Source organism: Mastigoproctus giganteus, chromosome 9, assembly GCF_048544385.1.
Source record: "Mastigoproctus giganteus isolate SK-2022 chromosome 9, ASM4854438v1, whole genome shotgun sequence".
NCBI classification, from domain to species: Eukaryota; Metazoa; Arthropoda; class Arachnida; order Uropygi; family Thelyphonidae; genus Mastigoproctus; species Mastigoproctus giganteus.
The window spans coordinates 63,166,603-63,187,752 of NC_143583.1; the positions used below are offsets into that span (position 1 = coordinate 63,166,603).

The window sequence follows — 21,150 nt, forward strand, 5'->3', positions numbered from 1 at the left end:
CTTTCTGTAGACATTGTACTCCCCAAATTGCAGTTCTGCATCCCTTATATCTGTGTGACACCACGTCTCTGATATCCCAACAATATCTGCCTTTGATGTTTTGAGCAATATCTCAAATTCATCAAATTTATTTACTAAACTCCTAGCATTGGTGTACACGCAAGTATACCTGCACCTGTTTCTATTCTTAGCTACCCTAACACAACCCATGTGTTTACTTGTACCGCAATGGCTCCCAGCAGTCTCTGAAATATCATGCATCTTGTTTTTCAGGCTTCTGCTCATTCTAATAGAAGCAGTGCAAGAATCTCTTTCGCCTCTGCCAGTGGCTACTGTCAATCTATTGGTCTTTGTCTCCCCCCAAGCTAGCAGTTTTCCGACCCACCTAACACTGCCTCGATAGCATCAGCAAATATTCTTGCACCCTTTCTATTTAAGTGTATCCCATCCCTGTAGAAGCAATCTCTCCTGTTAACAAGTAGAACTGTTGTCGCCATACAGACCCTTTCTATTTCTTCTCCTCACCATTATAATAATAATTAATGTTTTAGTAAAGTACATATTATGATTCGAAAAATTTTAAGTCATTCATGTACCTAAAAAACATGTATTAACTTGAGTAGGATTCCACAGAAATAATATTTCGAGACAAGGGTTCTGTAGATTGAAAGTTTGAAGTCCACTGGTCTAGGGTGTTCAAATTAATATGGCATGCTGTAATGATTCCCAATGTAAGCTCAATGCCTTGACCTATCTACTGTATTTCATTTTTCTTCCTATTTCTAGGAAGATTGTAGTTGACTGATACAAAAATATATTTATATATATAGAAAATATATATCTACTTACTTAGATTTCTAATCTAACTTCTTGTATTATCATATTTACTTTATTATTTCCTAGCATTTTCCAGTATGTACTCATACTTTGGAATTTGGAAGTATCATCTGTAATATGTTTTGCAAAATATATAAATACTGTTGGCTGGCCTTGAACTTGCCTTTATGATGTCTTTTCCATCTTGAATTTGTTTAACTTTGTGAATGTGGCCACCTCTGTTTGTAACTATCCTGTAAGTTGCAATCCACCCCTGTATCTTTCAAATGTCTGCATTTTGTTCTAGAGAAACAACAACAAAAAAAAAAACTGCAGATGCTGTTGTTGTTGTTATTTGGTTTTTAGGAGCATTAGCAACTAAGGCCATATTGCTCCAGGGATATGCGATGGTCATTCCCTGACCTTTCCGCACCCTCTGTATTTGGTGGCTCACCGGCTCGAACCCCAGTCTAATCAAGAAGCATGTGCTATGCACTGCTGCTCCTGCTCACCTGGCTACGGAGGCGCCGACTGCAGATGCATTCTGTGCCATATTAAAGGAGAAGTATGTGGGGCTCTTGTAGTTTATATTTTATAGTCTGCTTAATTTGCTTGTTCTGGAGCTTAAATTCTGATGTTACATTTACATAGATATGGGTCTACCTTTACATCGAGAGATAACAGGGGAGGAGGAGGTACCGCCATCTCATATAGACAAATCTTCACACTAATCTCTACCATTTCAAGTAAATCACAAGATTTTGAAGCCACCTCTGTCAAACTCAAGTACCAATCTACCATACTTCAAGTGACTGTAGTCTATGTGCCCCCATCCCATCTGAAGAGCTTATCCTTGAAGTAGCAAACTAGATCCTGCACCAGCTGCAGCCAGCCACTGTCAACATCGTGTGTGATGACTTCAGTCTACCCCCTCAACTTGACAACCTAAAGCAGCAGCTCCTCTCTCCCCTTCATACTGCAGATCTCTGCCTTGTCGGCGAACTCCCAACCTGTAGGCCTAACTAACTTGGTGTAATACTAGCCTCCATACCAAGCACCATCGATAAAACCCCAGAGATGGTGCTCAACTCTGACCATGACTCACTTTTAATGCTATTTCAACTACCAACTAATCGCCACCTTCCAAATCTGCAGACCAAAACCATGTCTCATGCCAGCCCTACATTCCTAAACATACCGAAATGCATTGAGGCAACGTCATTTATCCCTTGGTTGATCATCAAATCATGTGATGTCCAGTTAGCTGTCACCCTCCTTAATAATTGGACTATCTCTGTGACAAGCTATGCAGCCACAAGAAAATCACAATTTCCCCTCACTCTAAAGCATGGCGGTCCCACAACCTTAAAGAACAATTCAATCTTAAGCAACACCTACACAAATTATGGAAGCAGTCTCACAACGTTATGGACAGAATTGCCTACTCTAGAGCTTGAGCTGAGTTTAACCACCTGAAATCCAAAGCGATTAAATTGTACCTTGACAGGACCATATGCATAAGGAAAGTTCCATATAAGGATACCCCTTCAGGTTTCTCCTCTCAACTTGATGCCCAAAGCTGGCTTGACTACATCACCAGGTTTACTGCCACTGTCAACTCAGAAGACCAGCCCTCACTACCAACACCTGACACTAGTTTTGACCCATTGACAACCATAATAATATCGAGACAAGGGTTAATTACTGCCATCAACTCGCTGCCAGCAACTTCTACTATGGACCTGACAGAATTCCGCAATTTATGCTTAAGAGCCTGAGTCCTTACATCCTACAATCTCTGTTACATATCTTTAACTCATTGCTCTCAAAGTGCTGTTTCTCACGCCGATTGAGGGAATACCTAGTGAAACCAAAGCCAAAAATTCAAGTTCCATCACTTGTGAAACGTTACAGACCAATCTCAAACTCATCCTGCCTACTGAAACTGCTAGAAAAAATACTGCTGCCAATCCTCACTAAGCAAATCCTGCCAGACAATCCACCACAAATCCACTATGCACTTCCACACAGATCAACTGTGACCAACCTTCTAGCAACAACTAACAGAATCCTCACAGCCTTTGAGAACAGAAAAGAGCTGGCAGCCACCTGTATAGACATTGAATCTGCATTTGATGCTGTGCACATCCCATCTCTCCTAAAGCTACTAGAGAACCACTACCAGATAGGAGGTGACATCTTAGCTTTCCTCACATCTCTGCTGAATAACCACATGGTCAAATTATCTGTAGATAACTCACAATACTGCAAAGTAATCTCGGTTGGAGCCCCGCAAGGGGCAGTACTAACTGGCCTCCTCCAAAAGTTAATCGTCAGAATATCCTGGTATATGCTGATGATCTAAAGGTACTCACACCAATTAAGGCAAATTAAGACCCTCACCAAATCTCAGAAGAGCTAACATCCACTCTCTCCTCAATATGCATCTACCTTAAACAATTTGGTCTGTGTATCAATCCTGAGAAGTCAGAAATCATGGTCTTCTCGTCAAAGCAACAGCCAACAAAAATCTATCCAGCCCTAAATGGAGCCTCCATCCTGCTTGTCCAACATCGCATCGACCTAGGAATCAGATTTGACCCAAAGCTTCTTTTTGGCCAGCATGTAGACATACTCCTTACAAAAGCAACCAGACTGAGATGGATATGTAAGCAACATCTGCACCATGTAACAGACAAATCCACCATGGTGAAATACATTTCAACCATAGTGTATCCGCCGCTTCTCTATACTGCAGAGATTTGGGCCTCTGCATCTCCCCTCTACAACCAAACCAATTTTCTCATCTGAGTATTGGCTTCTCAAGTGGGCATGCCACAAACTTAGCCTGCCTCCCCAGCTCCAGGCCACCGCTTTGGCCAACACACTTAACATCCCAAGGCTTGATTTGCTCATTAATGAAAGGAGGCTCATCACAACAGTCAAACTCATGACCAGTCTCATCTCCTTCCCCTCCTGGGACAACTGTTCATGAAGGATCCCAGTGGCACATCTATGAGCAACTCCCCTCTACAAAGATGCCTTCATCTGTGTGACTGGTTTCTTCCTCAACAGATGCTATCTCCAGTCCAGAACTTAGATGTCAACTTCAACGAGTTCTGTCGAGATTGACAATATAGGAAAAGAATACTCAGTGGGATGGCCAAGGCTACTAATATTATAATCTGAGTCTTGAGCAATGTACATTCTTAATCCAACCATGTACATATTTATGCACTTAAATGTATATCATATAGTATGTATTTTGAAACAAATGGTTGTGCACTCACTTAGTGTTTTATATATGTAGTATATACTCAAGGCATTTCTCCCTTTTCCTGTACTCTATTTCACTTATTTATTATGCTATTATTTATTTATGTATTTTTGGCTTATTGAGGCAATAATGTCTCTGTAGTACATTGTGCCTTGGCCATTGTGCCTTGGTGGGCTGTTATAACTACTATTATGTAAATTATCATTCTAAGCATTGCAATAAAGATTCTTCTTTTTCTATATTTATCATGTTAAATTATACCAGGATGTCCTTTAATATACAGATTTATGCAGATAAGTTCAAAACAAACAAAAAAAAATAAAGATGTTGTAACTTTTAGCATAGTATATGGGATGTCTTTTTAAAAAAATTTTTTTAATATTATTTTTATCTTACAGACATTCAATTGTTCGTGGCAGTACCCGTGTTCCTTCACCAAATAAGTTAACAGTATTTGAAAATAAAGTTTACTGGACAGATGGTACAAGACAAGGCGTTGTAAAAACTGATCTTTACAATAATTCACATGGTTTAGCAATAATATATAGAGATCGTACTTTGTTAAAAGAGCCAAAAGCTATCACTGCATATCATCCACTACGTCAACCTTTAGGTAAATGTATTATGTAATTATGTAGACTTTATTCCTTTTTAGGTGTTTTTTTAAAAAGTGCATAGTATTAACAAATACACCGTGCTGCCACTTTATTAGGTACACCTAACTAGTAGCATGTTGAGCCTCCTCTAGCCTTCAAAACAGCCTGAATTTGTCTAGGAATGGATTGAACAAGATGCTGAAAACGTGCAGGAATGGAGTACCATGCAGACATCACGCAGTTCCTTGAGATTCGACGGAGGTGTAGGCCTGCAGCGAACAGCCCTTTCCAGCTCATCCCAAAGATGTTCAATAGGATTGAGATACAGGGACTGAGTGGGCCACTGCAGCAAAGAAAGTCATTGTCATGTTCCTGGAACCATTCCATAGTGATTTGGGCTTTTTGCACCAGTGCATTATCCTGCTGGAACTAACCATCTGACTGAGGATAAACTGTCAACATGAACGGAGCACTTGGTCAGCAACGATGTTTAGGTATGATGTGGCATTCAGACGTGAAACTGTGGATATCAATGGACCCAACTTATGCCAAGAAAACATTTCCCACACCATAACACTGTCCCACCACCTTGCATAGTAGTCATCAGATATGACAGGTCCATGGATTCATGTTGTTTTCGCCAAATTCTGAGCCTTCCATCAACATGATGCACCAAGAACTTCAACTCGTCAGACCAAGCAACTGTTTTCCAATCCTCGATAGTCCAGTGCTGGTTTTGCTGTGCCCACAGGATGTGTGCTCTCTTGTTCTTCATTGATAACAAAGGTACGCAATGTGGCTGTCAGCTGTTGTAGCCCATTCGCAACAAAGTGCAACTAGTGGTCCGTTGCGATATTTTGTTCTGCACACCAAGGTTGTATTCTGACGTGATATGCGACATTGTGGCCTGTTTGTTTGCTTGCACAATTTTAGCCATCCTCCTCTGACCTCTCTCATCAACAAGCAATTTTCTTCCACAGGAGTGCTGTTGAGAGGATGTTTTCTGTTCGTTGCACCATTTTCGATACACCCTTGAAACTGTGGTGCATGAAAAGTTCAGGAGAACTGCCATTTCAGAGATGCTTTGTCCAGCACATCTTCGAAGTCCATTAGATCACTCCTTTTCTCCATTCTTGCTACGGTTTGTACGCTTAATTGAAACTATAAAGGTTGTTCTGCTGCATTTATATCCACAACTGTGGTCATGTGACTTGCAACATTGTGGGACAAACTATTTGTGTGCATTGCAGGAGTGTACCTAATAAAGTGGCAACACAGTGTATATACATATAGGAAATTTATACTTGGCATGTGTATTTTTGTAATAAATCAGTACTGAACAAAGAAAAGCAAATATTTATTATATTAGTGTGAAATTCAGGTATTTCTCAATTTAAATACTTAACTGGTTCTCTCATGGCTGGTCATTAAGTGAAAAGACATATTATTAGGAATTATTTTCCCATAAATGTGATGCTACAAATATATAATTCATTCCTGAACATCGAAAATCAGATATATTTTTATATTATATTATTTTAAGTAATTATTGATCCATAATTAAAATACACCAGAATATTAAAAATATTTAGAAAAAACAGTTAAAATGTAAAGCTTAGTTTCACATGAAATTTTTAATTTTTTAAATCTCATTTATATAAATATTTAAAAAATATTCAGATGTTCAATTAACTTCATATGTTTAGCCTCCTTGAGAGCTCATTAATGGATTTTTCTGTGTTTTTTGTATCTTCTGAGGGCTCCATTGGGTGATGTCATCCTAGTGGCGAAAATTTATCTAATGAGTGGAATACTTTGTGATTTTAGCATAGAACTAATTGTAGCATTGTGTAGAATTTTCCAAACTTCTATTCACTTTATAACTTCATTAAGGTACTGGATCATTTGTTTGAATAGTCTCTTTTATTGACTCTGAATGCTTGAAAATTGATTCAAGAGCCAACACTTTAGCTTCTGCTTCTTCTCTATTCTTTTTTGATGGTTTCAATTAAAAATGAGATTATTATTCTTTAATGTCTAGACATGTGAGGCAATCAACTTTTTAACATAAATAAATAAAATAAACAAATTTTCTGTTTATACTCCGGGACAATCACATGGTCAGATTCACAAGACAGAGAGAATACAACAAACGGCACCATATTTAATAGTAATGGGCTTGAACCCTGGTCACTCAAGGCACGTGTACTTATGCACTTTCACGCCTGGCAACTTGGCTACAGCGGCCTCCATCTTCATGCAATTCCCCAAAACTGTTTGGTTGAACAGTCTCAGCTTGGGTTTACTCTGCAATTTCTTCAAATCATCTGAAGTTACTGCAACATTAGCAAATGTCCATAGCTTTTATCCAGACACACCATTTATCTAAACAATTTTTTATTTTAAATGTTAAGGGTCCATTCTCTGCCAAAGCTTGTACACCCACAGTGTATTTTGTCTGTAAATTGCTTATGTTTCCATTGACAGTATTCAAACCCAGACCCATTCCATATGCTGCAGAAGTGGGTACTGTGATTATAACTACTGTGTCATCTGCAAGAACTCACCATTTGTGTAATAGGATACTTCATTCCAGGTTATCAAACAAATGACCTTTAGGCTTTAGAGAATTACTTCCAAATTTAATTTAGAGTTGGAGTTTATTCATGCTTACTTTCACTAATTGCTCTGGGATATTTTTGCCTAGGTAAAACTGCTTGAAATTTGTGATAACATGCTGATCCATAGGCAACAGTGCATGTGTATTCAGTGGTATGAAGACAACTTTACTTTCCAGATGGATTTATACACCTTTTGGAATCCCCCAGAGCATCATCTGAGAAAATATCCTTGTAGTGTAGCAGCACCTTGTCTGCAAGATTGTTTTCAATGAAGTCTTTACTAACACTGGCCAAAAATAATCCACACATTCTTAAAAATTGTTTATGTAATCCAAGCCATATAATTCTTTCAAAGGAATAGGCAACTTTGACTTTAGGTAGTCCTTTAATGGGAGCAGTAAACTAGCAATGGTCTAAGCTTAAAATCTTGTGCAACATCCTTTCCTAGGAAAAGAGTTAAGCAGTCTTCAGATTTCTTAAATTTTGGTGTAGACTTTTTTACTTGGAAATGAAAAATCTATCAGTCATTTTTTTCACAATAAATCAGTTCATCCACATTGAAAAATTGCTTTTCAATGTGGGTTTTATATATATATATATATATATATAGAATATATAGAATATATATAAAAATATAGATTATATATTTTGTTTACTTTCATTGGATGTATAACCAAAAATATGGAAATTGATGCAGTGTGAATAAAAACAGTGCCTGTACAATTCTGCAATAATCCTGTGAAACAAGTTCTAAAAGTCACAGGGCCTTAAAAAATTACATCCTTTAATAAAATGCCATCCTTTACAATATAAGCATTTCTTGAGGTATACAGCAATCACTATATTACTCACTATATGAATAGTAATAGTGGTATTGGCAAATGACATAAGAAAGCAAGTTAATATAGCATTAGTCAAAAAAAAAAAAAGAACACGCTACACAGCAGTTCACTTGTCTATACCCTCCAAGAATTTGTCTGGTCCTTCCTTGAATTTATCCATCCAAGACCTGGTATAATCAATGCCAGGAATTGCAGAAATACATTGCCATGTACTCCAAAGTAGTAGTAGTAGAGGCATGTGATGCAAGAAAGAAGCAAGCTTATGTAGCATCACCCAAAAAAAAAAAAAAAAAAAAAACTACGTTCCGCACAACCATTCCCTGTAAAAGTTGGTCCAGTTCTTCCTTGAATTTATTTAAGCTGTCAACTTCCATAACGACATATAGAAGTTTTTTCCTGCAATCAACTACCAGCTGGCTAAAATCAAATCCTCACATCTATCCTACAGCTGACTTTCCTCAATTTGAATTTATGAACCCTCAGCAAGCAGAAGAATCCAATCAGAATTCAGCTTCCTGAACCCATTCACCTCAGTTAGATCACCTCGCAGGTGGATCGTCTCTAGCCGATGCAATTGCAGAACTTAAGCCTTTCTTGGTAAGAGGACCCCTTTGTTCCCCTCCCCAATCTTGTTGTCCTTCTCTGTACTTGCTCAAGGAACTCTACATCCTTCCTAAAATGAGGCCTCCAGACCTGTACACAGTACTCAAGGTATAGTTGAGTACTGCATTGAGTATAGCCTCACCATTGCCTTATACAAAGTTATAATTACCTCCTTTTCCCTACTAGCAAAATTCCTGTATATCATTTACAGTACCCCATGACCTGCTCTGGCAGCCCATCTGCACTGCTCAGAGAACTTCATATCCGACTGCACAATTACACCCAGGTCTTTTTCATTCTCCACCTCCCTGAGTGTTGTACCACACAGTTAGTACGTCTCTCTTGGGTTACTGCTACCCATATGCAGTAATTTGCATTTGTCAATATTAAACTTCAGTTGCCACTTCTTGACCCATTTACCTAACTTTTCTAGATAATGTCAGACAAGACTTTCCCTTAACAAACCCATGCTGCGTCTAAATTATTACTGCAATCTTGTCCACATGATCCTGCAATGCTTCTTTAATCAGTGGCTCCATTATTTTCCCCAGAACAGAAGTTAAACTAACAGGTCTGTACTTACTCGTGTCACCTTTTGATCTCCCTCTGTGAATTGGGAGTACATTTGCACATATCCAGTCTGTGGAGGCTTCCCCTGAATCCAAGGAAACTCTCATAATTATGGCTAAGGGTGTGCTTACTTCCTTTGCTGCCTCCTTTAATATAACTGGATAAATTCCGTCCACCCCAGGTGCCTTTTTTATGTTTAACTTCAGCAATTTCTCCTCCACTTTGCTCTCAGTTATTACAAAATCACTTAGCTTTTAGAGTTTGGCAAACTTTTGGCACTCCCCTCATTGAATAGCTCCTCATGTGTGAATGTAGATTCAAAATACTCATTCAATTTATCAGCTAACTGAGCATGATCATCAATAGTCAACCCATCTATGTTAAGTGGTCCAATCCGATTCATCCTTTTCTTTCTAGAGTTTACATAAGTAAAGAACTCTTTGCTGTTTTTCTTTGTATTCTTTGCCAAAGATTTCTCGTAATCTGCCTTCGCAGTCTAATCTCCTTTGTGACTTGATTACAGACTAGTTTATGTCTGTAGTAGTAGTAGTGGCATGTGATGCCACTACTGCTGCTACTACCAAAAAAAAAAAAAAAAAAATACAAAACAATCTACTCTAAATATTTGTCCAGTTCCTCCTTAAATTTATTTAACTTATCCACTTCCACAACGACAGATGGAAGTTTTTTCCAGCAATTAACCACCCGCTGGTTAAAGGCAAATTTCCGCACATCTATTCTACATCTTTCCTTCCTCAATTTCAATTTATGCCCCCTTAGATTCGTTATCTGAACAAGTGGAAGAATCCCATCAGAATCAGCATGCTCAACCCATTCAAGGCCTTATACACCTTAATCAGATCACTTCGCAGGTGCCTAGTCTCCAGCTGCTGCAATTTGCAGAACTTAAGCCTCTCCTTGTAGGAGGATCCCTTCATTCCTCTCACCAATCTTGTTGCCCTTCTATGTACACACTGGGCGCCTCTGTAGCCAGGTGGGAAGGAGCAGTAGTGCGTAGCGCACGCCTCTTGACTAAACCGGGGTTCGAGCCTGTCACCACCAAATACGGAGGATGCGGAAAGGTCAGGGAATGACCACCGCATATCCCCTGAGCAATATGGCCTTAGTTGCTAATGCTCCTAAAAACCAAATAACTAACAAACTAACATAACATCTGTAAACACTCAAGCAAATCTACATCCTTCCCAAAATGAGGCCTCCAGACCTGCACGCAGTACTCAAGGCGTGGCCTGACCATTGCCTTATACAGAGGGACAATCACCTCCTTTTCCCTGCTAACAAAATTCCTGTATATCATTGACAAAACCCCATGACCTGCCCTGGCAATCTGTCTGCATTGCTCAGAAAACTTCATATCTGACTACACAATTACTCCCAGATCTTTTTCATTTTCTACCTCCTTAAGTGTAGTACCACACAGTTGGTACATTTCTCTGGGGTTACTTCTACCCATATGCAGTACTTTGCATTTGTCAATGTTAAACTTCAGTTGCCACTTCTCAGCCCATCTGCCCAAATTTTCTAGATCCTGTTGCAGTAACACACTGCCATTACTGTCATTAACAACCCTGCCAACCTTTGTATCATCTGTAAACTTCGATACTAAATCTGATATACCTTCATCAATATCATTGATAAATATACAAAACAACAGTGGACTCAACACCGAACCCTGTGGGACTCCACTAATAACAATAGTTCATGAAGAGCAGCACTCATTGATTACCACCCTCTGTCTTCTCCCACTCAATCATCCTTTTATCCATTGTAGCAACTTACCCTTAATACTATTCTGCTCCAATTTGTACAGTAGTCTTCCATGCGCAACAGTGTCAAAAGCTTTCCTGAAATCCAAGTATATGATATCAAAATTATTTTTTGCATCCAGTTCCTTTGTAACCACATCATAATAACCAATCAAATTTGTCAGACAAGATTTTCCCTTAACAAACCCATGCTGTGTCCGAATTATTGCTGCAGTCTTGTCTAGATGATCCTGAAATGCATCTTTAACCAGTGACTCCATTATTTTCCCTGGAACAGAAGTTAAATTAACTGGTCTGTAATTACCCGTGTCACCCTTCGATCCCCCTTTGTGAACTGAGGACACATTTGCACATCTCCAGTGCGTGGGGATCTCCCCTGAGTCCAAGAATGCTCTCATAATTATGGCTAAGGGTTTGCTTAGTTGCTTTGCCACCTCCTTTAATATAACTGGATAGATCCCATCCACCCCAAGTGCCTTTCTTATGTTTAAATTGAACGATTTCTCCCCCACTTTGTTTTCAGTTATTACAAAATCATAAAGTACCCTGTTACAATTTGATAACCTTGGGGCATTTTCAAACCTTAATAACTTCTCATGTGTGAATGTGAATGTAGATGCAAAATATTCAGTTTGCTACCTGAGCAGGATTATCAACAGTCGAACCATCGATATCAAGTGAACCAATCAGATTCATCCCCTTCCTTTTAGAGTTTATATAAGTAAAGAAATCCTTCCTGTTTTTCTTAGCATCCTTTGCCAAAGATTTCTCGTTATCTGCCTTCACCTGCCTAACGTCCTTTGTGACTTGATTACAGACTAGCTTATATATATCATAGGCTTCTGTGTTGCCTGATAATTTATATGCATCCCATGCATTTTTCTTCTCTGCCACGAGTCTCATTAGTTCATTTGACAACCATTTAGGCCTAGACCTTGAACAATATTTCTTAATAGGGATGAAATGTTTAGTTGCTTCCACTATTAATTCATTGAATGCTTCCCACCTAGAATTTACTGTTGGTAACATCATCAGTTGGTCCCACTGTACAGAATTAAAAAATGTCTGAGACCACTATAGTCACCTTTATGGAAGCAAAAACCCCTTCCTTTACCCCTGATGGTAATTATATCTTTAAGTAAATCCCACATCAGTACATGTGATCACTGCCACTTAATGGTTTCTTTATCTGCAAATTCTTAATACACGAATGATCACTGCTGATAACCAGATCAAGAGTATTACCCTCTCTGGTTGCCTCTCAAACATGCTGCTGCAGAAAACAATCATCCAATAAATCCACAAAAGTCTTGCTAGTGTGCGAGTGACCAACCCATAAGTTCCATAGGCTTCTGTGTCACCTGACACTTTATATGCATCCCATACATTTTTCTTCTCTGCCACGAGCCTCATTAATTCATCTGACATCCATTTAGGCCAAAACCAACAGTATTTCCTAGTTGGAATGAAAAGCCTAGTAGCCTCCAAAATAAAAAGTTGTGATCACCTCCAAAATTAAGTCCCTGAAGGCTTCATTTATTGAATTCAACGTTGGTAGCATCATCAGTTGATCCCACTGTACAGAATTTAAAAACTGTCTGAGACCTATATAATATCTTCATGAAAGCAAAAGCCTTTCCCTTTAGCCTTGATGGCAGTTACATCTTTAAGTAATTCCCACATCGGTACATTGTGATCACTGTCACCCAGTTGTTCATTTATCTGCAAATTTTTAATGCATGAATAATCACTGCTGATAATCAGATAAAAAGTATTACTGCCTCTGGTTGTCTCTCAGATATGTTGCTGTAGAAAACAGTCATCCAATAAATCCACAAAGTCCTGCTAATGTGTGAGCGACCAACCCACAAATTCCAGTCAATATCTGGAAAGTTAAAATCCGACATTATTAGACATTCTGATTTACTGGCCCACTCTATTTCTCTGCACAGTTGTTCATTATACTCCTATAACACACACCTACTCTCATTTTCCCTTTGCCAGTGCTTATGTCACACCAAACAGACTCAACATTGCATTTTCCACCAACATTAATTGGATGCACTTCCTTAGATTTTATGTGTTTCTTAACTAACAGCATAACCCCTCCTCCCTTCCTGTACTGTCTATGCTTTCTGTACACATTGTAAAATTCCAATTCTGCATTGCTTATATCTATGTGACACCATGTCTCTGATATCCCAACAATATCTGCCTTTGATGTCTCGACTAGCACTTCAACCTCATCAAATTTATTAACTATACACCTAGCATTGGTGTACATGCAAGTATACATGCACCTGTTCCTACTCTTAGTTACCCTAACACAGCCCATGTATTTACTTGTTCTGCAATGACTTCATCAGCCCTCTCTGAAATCTCCTGCACCTTGTTTTCCACGCTGCCTCTAAATTTAATAGAACCTGTGCAAAAATCACTTTCACCTCTGCCAGCGGCTACTGTTAATCTATTAGTCCATGTATCCCCCCAAGCTAGCAGTTTTCCGATCCACCTAACACTGCCTCGATAGCATCAAATATTCTTGCACCCTTTCTATTTAAATGTACCCCATCGCCGTAGAAGCAGTCTCTCCTGTCAACAACACCCACAACCTGTCCTGTCTACAACATCTCCTGTCAACAACAACTAGAACTGTCAACAATTGTAGAATAGATGTGTGGAAATTTGCATTTAGCTATCAGGTGTTTAATTGCTGGAACAAACTTTCATCTGTTGCTGTGGAAGTCGACAGTTAAATGAATTCAAGGAGGAACTGGACAAACTGTTAGATGGAATGGTTGTGTGAAATTGTTTTTTTTTTTTTTTTTTTTTGGCTGTTTGAGCTTATGCTACACAAGCTCATACACTTGTGTTCTTGCATCACATGCCTCTATTACTATTACTACTTCTAGATGTTAGCATTTGCATTAGTTGAGACATATGATGCAAGAAAGCAAGCTGATAGAGCATCAGCCAAAAAAAAAAAAAACCTTTCCATTTCACCCATCCAGTCACTACAAATGTTTGTCTAGTTCAGCCTTAAATTTATTTAAGCTATCAACTTCCAAAACAACAGATGGAAGTATGTTCTAGCAATCAACTACCCACTGGCTAAATGCAAACTTCCGCACATCTATTGTAGAACTGTCTTTCCTCAATTTGAATCTATGCCCCCTCAGGTTCTTAATCTCAGCAAGTGAAAGTATCCCATCAGCCTTGAGCCTGCCCAAACCATTCAAGGCCTTGTACACCTCAATCAGATCACCTCGAAGGTGCCTAGTCTCCAGATGCTGCAACTTACAGAATTTAAGCCTCTTCTGATAAGAGGACACCTTTGTTCCTCTCACTAATCTTGTTGCCCTTCTCAATGTACTCATTCTGGCAACTCTACATCCTTCTTAAAATGAAACCTCCAGACCTGTACACAGTACTCAAGGTGTGGCCTGACCATTGCCTTATTAGCATTAGATGCTGATGCACCATTAAACTTCCAATAACCAACCAACCAACCATTGCCTTATAAAAAGTTGTGATCACCTCCTTGTCTCTGCTAGCAAAATTCCTATATATCATTGACAAAATTTCATGATCTGCTCTGGCAGCCCGTCTACACTGCTCAGAGAATTTCATATCCGATTGCACAATTACACCCAGGTCTTTTTCATTCTCCTCCTCCCTGAGTGTTGTACCACACAGTTGGTATGTTTCTTTTGGGTTACTGCTACCCATATGCAGTAATTTGCATTTGTCAATATTAAACCTCAGTTGCCACTTCTTGGCCCATCCACCTAACTTTTGTAGATCCTATTGCAGTAGCATACGGACTTTACTATCATTAACAACCCTGCCAAACTTTGTATCAGCCGCAAACTTGACATTAAGCCTGATATACCTTCATCGATATCTTTAATAAATACACAGAACAACAATGTGCCCAGCACCGAACCCCTAGAAACTCCACTAATTACATTATTCCACGTAGAGCAGTGTACATTTATTACCACTCTCTACAGTCTCCCACTCAACCATTCCTCTATCCATTGCTGCAACTTTCCTTTAATTCCATACTGCTCCATCCTGAAAAAGGCCTCTGAGGTTGGGCAAATTCATATCTTAGCAATAAATAAACTCATACACCAACCATAAGAATAAGTATTTTACTGTAACTGAAAATTTACAAATTAAAATAAAATAAATAAAATTACTACACTATGTACTGCTCCAATTTGTACAACAGTCTTCCATGTGCAACAGTATCAAAAGTTTTCCTGAAATCCACCCTTTCTATTTAAGTGTATCCCATCCCTGTAGAAGCAGTCTCTCCTGTTAACAAGCACAGACCAGGCTGAGAAAAATTCTACCCCTTGAGCCTTGCACAATCTCTTCAGGGCCAAATTGATCAACAAGGCTCTCATCATATACTCCCTCCTATCGTGTCTGGGCAGAATTGCAGACACTTTCAAATTCAGCCGTAACTCATGGCTTTTTTTCCAACATTGACCTGTACTTGTTAAGTACGGCACCTCCGTAGCCAGGTGGGAAGGAGCAGCAGTGCATAGCACACGCTTCTTGATTAGACCGGGGTTCGAGCCCGTCACCACCAAATACGGAGGATGCGGAAAGGTCAGGGAATGACTACCGCATATCCCGGAGCAATATGGCCTTAGCATTAGCATTAGCATTAGCATTAGTAGAGGCATTTGATGCAAGAAAGCAAGCTTATGCAGCATCAGCCAAAAAAAAAAAAACACTTCCACTTCACCCCTCTGTTCGTTCAAAATACCTGTCCAGCTGAGCCTTAAACTTATTTAGGCTATCAACCTCCACCACAAGGGATGGAAGTCTGTTCCACCAACCAGTGCTCCTAATGCTCCCAGTGCTCCTAGTTGCTAATGCTCCTAAAAACCAAATAACAAACAAACAAACTTGTTAAGTAATTCCGCCGGTCTTCTACTCTTAATATCATTAGTGCCAATGTGTACAAAAATATCACCTTTTGTGCCCTTAAAAGATGATATCTGCTTTACAACATCATAAAATTTTGCCCCTGGCAGACATACCCTGGTCCTGTTCTACCTTTTTTGCATAATATATTCCCCATCTCCCTGACAGTAGAGTCACCAACAATAAGTAGTTCCTGTTGAACTATCACATTGTGCCTTGGAGATTGCCACTGTGTTGCCTGATGCACAAGAGTGAGCTCTGTCATTGAGTTAGGCAGCTGAGAACTTGATGGGCCCCTTCTTATAATTTCCTCGAGAGCATCCACCCTACACCTGAAACTCTCACAGACGCCCAATAGAACGTTGAGTTGGCTCCTAATTCCCTCACAGCCTCTGCACTTAGCACACACACACAAAGACATACTCCTTGGCTAGATCATGTCCTGTTTGAGACAGGACTGCAAACATTTTACGTTATGCACATTTTTTTAGACTGTAATGTGTTGGAGAATCGTCCCCCCCCTTTGGTTCTCCCCCGAGCCACAGCACTCTGGCTAATCTGTGAGTGTTGCTTTGCTGCTCCTGTCTGGATCATGATTCTGTTTAAGTACAATTTAATTAACAATGAAATTTAATAAGATTAATAAATTTTACTGATTAATTGATAATACTATACTATACTAAGATAACAAATTTCTAATACAGTGCTATGTGTTTCACTATCTAGTTTTGCATTAAACCTTACACTATCTAGTTCAGGATATACGTTGTATTGTATAACGATTACGAATGGTAAATCTAAGGACACTAAGTATTAACTTTCAAAATCGGTATCTAAATTCAAAATAAACAAAGGAGCTGGACTAGGACTATAAGCTACATATAGAAAATAGTTTAATATAACAATTAAGTCAATAAAATTGCTAAATATAATTAAGAACTTAGCGTTTTCCAGAGCTGCAAAATCTTTTCCAACACATGGATTGAATACCCTTACCGATACCAAGTAATAACCTACAAAATCGCTATCTAAGTTCAAAATAAACTAAGTATCATAACTAGGAATATAAAGTTACTTCTATAAAATAAATTAATATCCCAATTTAATTAATGTGTCAATAAAATGGCAAAAATTTAAGAAAATCGTCTCTATTAGCTGGAGCTGTAAACACTTTGCCCACACGGAGCTACTCTCGTTCGCAGTCAAGTGTACAGTGGTTGGCATTTTAACAGTTCCTCATAGCAATGCTGAGTGTGAGGAATATTCAACCAGATAAAAAGAAAAATTAGTTCAGATCTCTTTCTGGTTAAATCTAGAAATGCTCTTGACAGCCAAGTTTATACAGTGCTATTTTTATGAATAGAATTTTTATTCAGTATTTCTGAAGAGGTCAGTGTTTCTGAAAAGATCAAACTGATAGCTGTCAGTTTCACCTTTTGTTGTTTCATAATGGTGTAACAGTAAGATCACAATCAATGAAGTGGCAGAGGAGAAAATGCCCGTGAAACTTGTGAGTGTTAGTTTGTTAGTAATAAATATTGTAAACTTTATTAATGTTATGAAAACTAACAACATTAAACATTTGTTTAATTAGTAAATTTCTTTTTTTTTTCTTTTAGTAACAAATCCATGTGGAGTAAATAATGGAGGTTGTCTGCATATGTGCATTGTTACTAATTCTGCAGATGGATATGGGTTGGGATACAGGTGTCTTTGTAATATCGGCTATGAACTTGCAGCTAACGAGAAGGAGTGTAAAAGTGAGTTTTCTTGTATTGTGTATTTTATAATATGCAAAATTAAATCTTTAATGTTATTATTTAACCCAAGGAAAATTTATAACTCAGTAATATATTATAATATGCTTTATTTTGTTTTATTTTTAACATAAAGTATATATTGAATTTGAAGCTGTGCTTTGCATGCTTAATTATCAAAAAGGCATGAGAAGGAAGGTTCCCTCTATTATTCATTGCTAATACTAGTCACATTGCACTATCATAATAGTGAATTAACTAGTCAGGTGATACATGTTAATTTTATAATGTAAATGAGCATATTTGAATATTGATTTGTATTGTTAAAATTTTGACAATGCAAGTTAAAATTTTAAGTCCTTGTTAATACAAATTAAATAAAAGTCCTTGTTAAAATTTTTTCATGGTTAATAATGTACTGTAAAAATAAAAATCATGTTGATATTAGTAGTTATGTTTTAAAAATTTGATTTTATATCTCAATCTTTATACAGTAAGCTTATAATGTAGTTGTGTAGAATATTTTGCATTAAGTTTTTGCTTTCCTAGTCAGTAGTTCTCTAAACACCATGAAATTAAAATATCATATGGCCCTAGTTATTTTTTAAAGAAAATTTTTATCCCACTTATATGGGATGAATTTTATATCTCAACGTTTAAATGCATATAATGATGCAACATATCAATATTTCATCAGTCTTTTTTTCCCTGGTCAAATATAAATGGTAGAAAAATTCTATAATAATATTGCATTCAAAAAACTTTTATTAAATAGAGTAAATAATCTAAAAGCAAGTAACTTGTTGCCCTTGTTTACAATAAAGTTGATATCTTATTTAAGCCTAATGATTGTCAGTGACAGATTTAATGCTTTACTTCACATACAATTGTAATAAGATTATTGCATAGGCAATAATTTCTTGCAAATGGTATGAAACAACTTCTTAAAAATAATGCACTTTCCTTGGGCATAAATTAAAACATGAAAATGGGAATTGATTTTGCCCAAGCAGTGGGATATGGAGATTAACTGAGTAATCCCTATCCTCACCATTTGAATAAAATAATATGGGGATTGAACAGTGGGATGCAGGGATCTGTTAAGTAAGAATAATTCCCTATTATTTGAAAAAAAAAAAGGTACAAAAGTTTCAGTATGGTTGACCTCTGTTTTTTAAGTCTATACTGGGAATTTGACAGTAAAGCTCCATGAAAAAAAAAAAAAAAAAAAAACCTTTAAAAAAAATTAATATATATGTATTAGAATTATATGTTGTGAATTTTAGTATTCTTCTAGTATGATTTTAACTTTCAATCTGCACCACTGATTGCATTAGGATTGAATTAAAATTGGAGAAATCTGGCTGTAAAATAAGATATTATTTCACTATTGGGCATGCTAAGTCTACTGCATGACTACTGATCTTAACAAAATTGTAGAAGCATAATAAATATCTGATAGAGGTACAATAAGCACACTGTAGTATTTGCATAACTTTCAGCTTCAATTTTGTGTTTTTATCATTCGGTGTATTAGAAATGAGTAGTCATATGGCAATTACAAGTTTTATAATATTATATTATAATATTAAATAAAATATTATATTAAAAATATTATAATAACAATATTTTGCATTTACAGTGTTATGATTAGTTTATTTTAATAATAATTTGAGTTTTCTTACTGTTAGCAGATGTTATTATCTGTATAACTGATCAAGAAAGTTGAACTTTTGTTCCAATTTTTATGTTTACTTTTTACTTATATCATTTAGGTTTATCAGTTTCAGCCACGTTGCAGTTTGTATAAGACATAAGTTTGTAAATAATTTTAATCTGTGTGTATACTTATATCACCGGCATTTTTACATAACTACTCATGCATGGTTAAAGAGTTCCTGAAGAGTCAAAGAGCAACATAAAGTATTTGCGATGTTTTCTATTGACTCAGTTTGTCAGTAGAAAACACAGATGCCAATAATTTTCCTAGAAGTTTTATAATTAAATCAATAATCAAATGAACATGAAGAAAGATTGTATAATAATATATTTTTAAAAAAAGCAATTTGTTATGAGTAATGTGCAGACATGAAACAAAAGTGGTATAAAGATTTACAGTTTAGTTTGGCACTGATTTTTATAAGTTTACATTGCAGCTACCAGGAGGTAAGTTTACCAGTTTTGAGGGAGAGTATTAAACCAATGAGATAATTATAAGGGCATCTTTATAATAAACATTCATCTGTGATTGCAACATCCCAAATTTCATATGGCCTAGCCTCAATCACACAGCCTCTTCTTGGCATGAAGGATCATTCACCAGTAAAAACCAATGCAATGTACCTATTCGATTCCTCTGCAACATCAGCTAGGTTATCTAAGATTTTCCCACACCCAGTGCACAAGGGTCCGATCTGATTAGCTTTCTTATTCGTTGTATTTGCATACACGCCTTGAGTACTGCGTACAGGTCTGGAGGCCTCATTTTAGGAAGGATGTAGATTTGCTTGAGTGTGTACAGAGAAGCAACAAGATTGGTGAGGGGAATGAAGGGATCCTCTTACTAAGAGAGGCTTAAGTTCTGCAAATTGCAATGGCTGGAGACTAGGCACCTGCGCGGTGATCTGATTGAGGTGTATAAGGCCTTGAATGGGTTGAGCATGCTGAATTCTGATGGGATCCTTCCACTTGTTCAGATTACGAACATAAGGAGATATAAATTCAAATTAAGAAAAGACAGATGTAGAATAGATGTGTGGAAATTTGCCTTTAGCCAGCAGGTGGTTAATTGCTGAAACAAACTTCAATCTGTCGTTGTGGAAGTTGATAGGTTAAATAAATTTAAGGAGGAACTGGACAGGCATTTGGAGGGAATGGTGTGATTTTTTTTTTTTTTTGCTGATGCTGCATAAGCTCATACACTTGCTTTCTTGCATCACATGCCACCACTACTGCTACTACATGAAAAATTCCTTACTTTCTTTGCTCTCTTAGCCATGCTTTCTCATACACAGCCTTGCCCTCCCTCACCTTATTTGTGGTACTATTACATTTTTTTTTTTTTTTTTTCATTTATCTACACACACAATTTTATTTATATACAAGATTATATACAGTTTTATGGACATTATCATATATATATATATATATATATATATATCCATTCTATAATGGTAATCAAGGTACTGTGTGTTTGCATGTGTGTTCTTATATCGGGGTGGCTCCCAGGCCTTAGCCCATCTCCACCTTTGTACTCTTTTATGGTGCAGAAACTCTGCATAATGGGCCTGAAAAGTGTCAGTGTACGTGTGTTGTTTTGTTTGTGACAGTCTATTAT

The 21,150-nt window shown here is 37.4% G+C and overlaps 1 protein-coding gene across 1 annotated transcript in view; it reads left to right on the forward strand.

Moving 5' to 3' along the window:
- The window catches only part of mgl (low-density lipoprotein receptor-related protein megalin), a 1,043,262-nt gene that overhangs the window by 192,608 nt on the left and 829,504 nt on the right, over positions 1-21,150 (forward strand). Inside the window, exons 13-14 of the mRNA XM_090381453.1 lie at positions 4,492-4,706; positions 17,676-17,816. Coding sequence (XP_090237579.1) covers positions 4,492-4,706; positions 17,676-17,816 — 356 coding nt within the window. The remainder of the gene's footprint in view (positions 1-4,491; positions 4,707-17,675; positions 17,817-21,150) is intronic.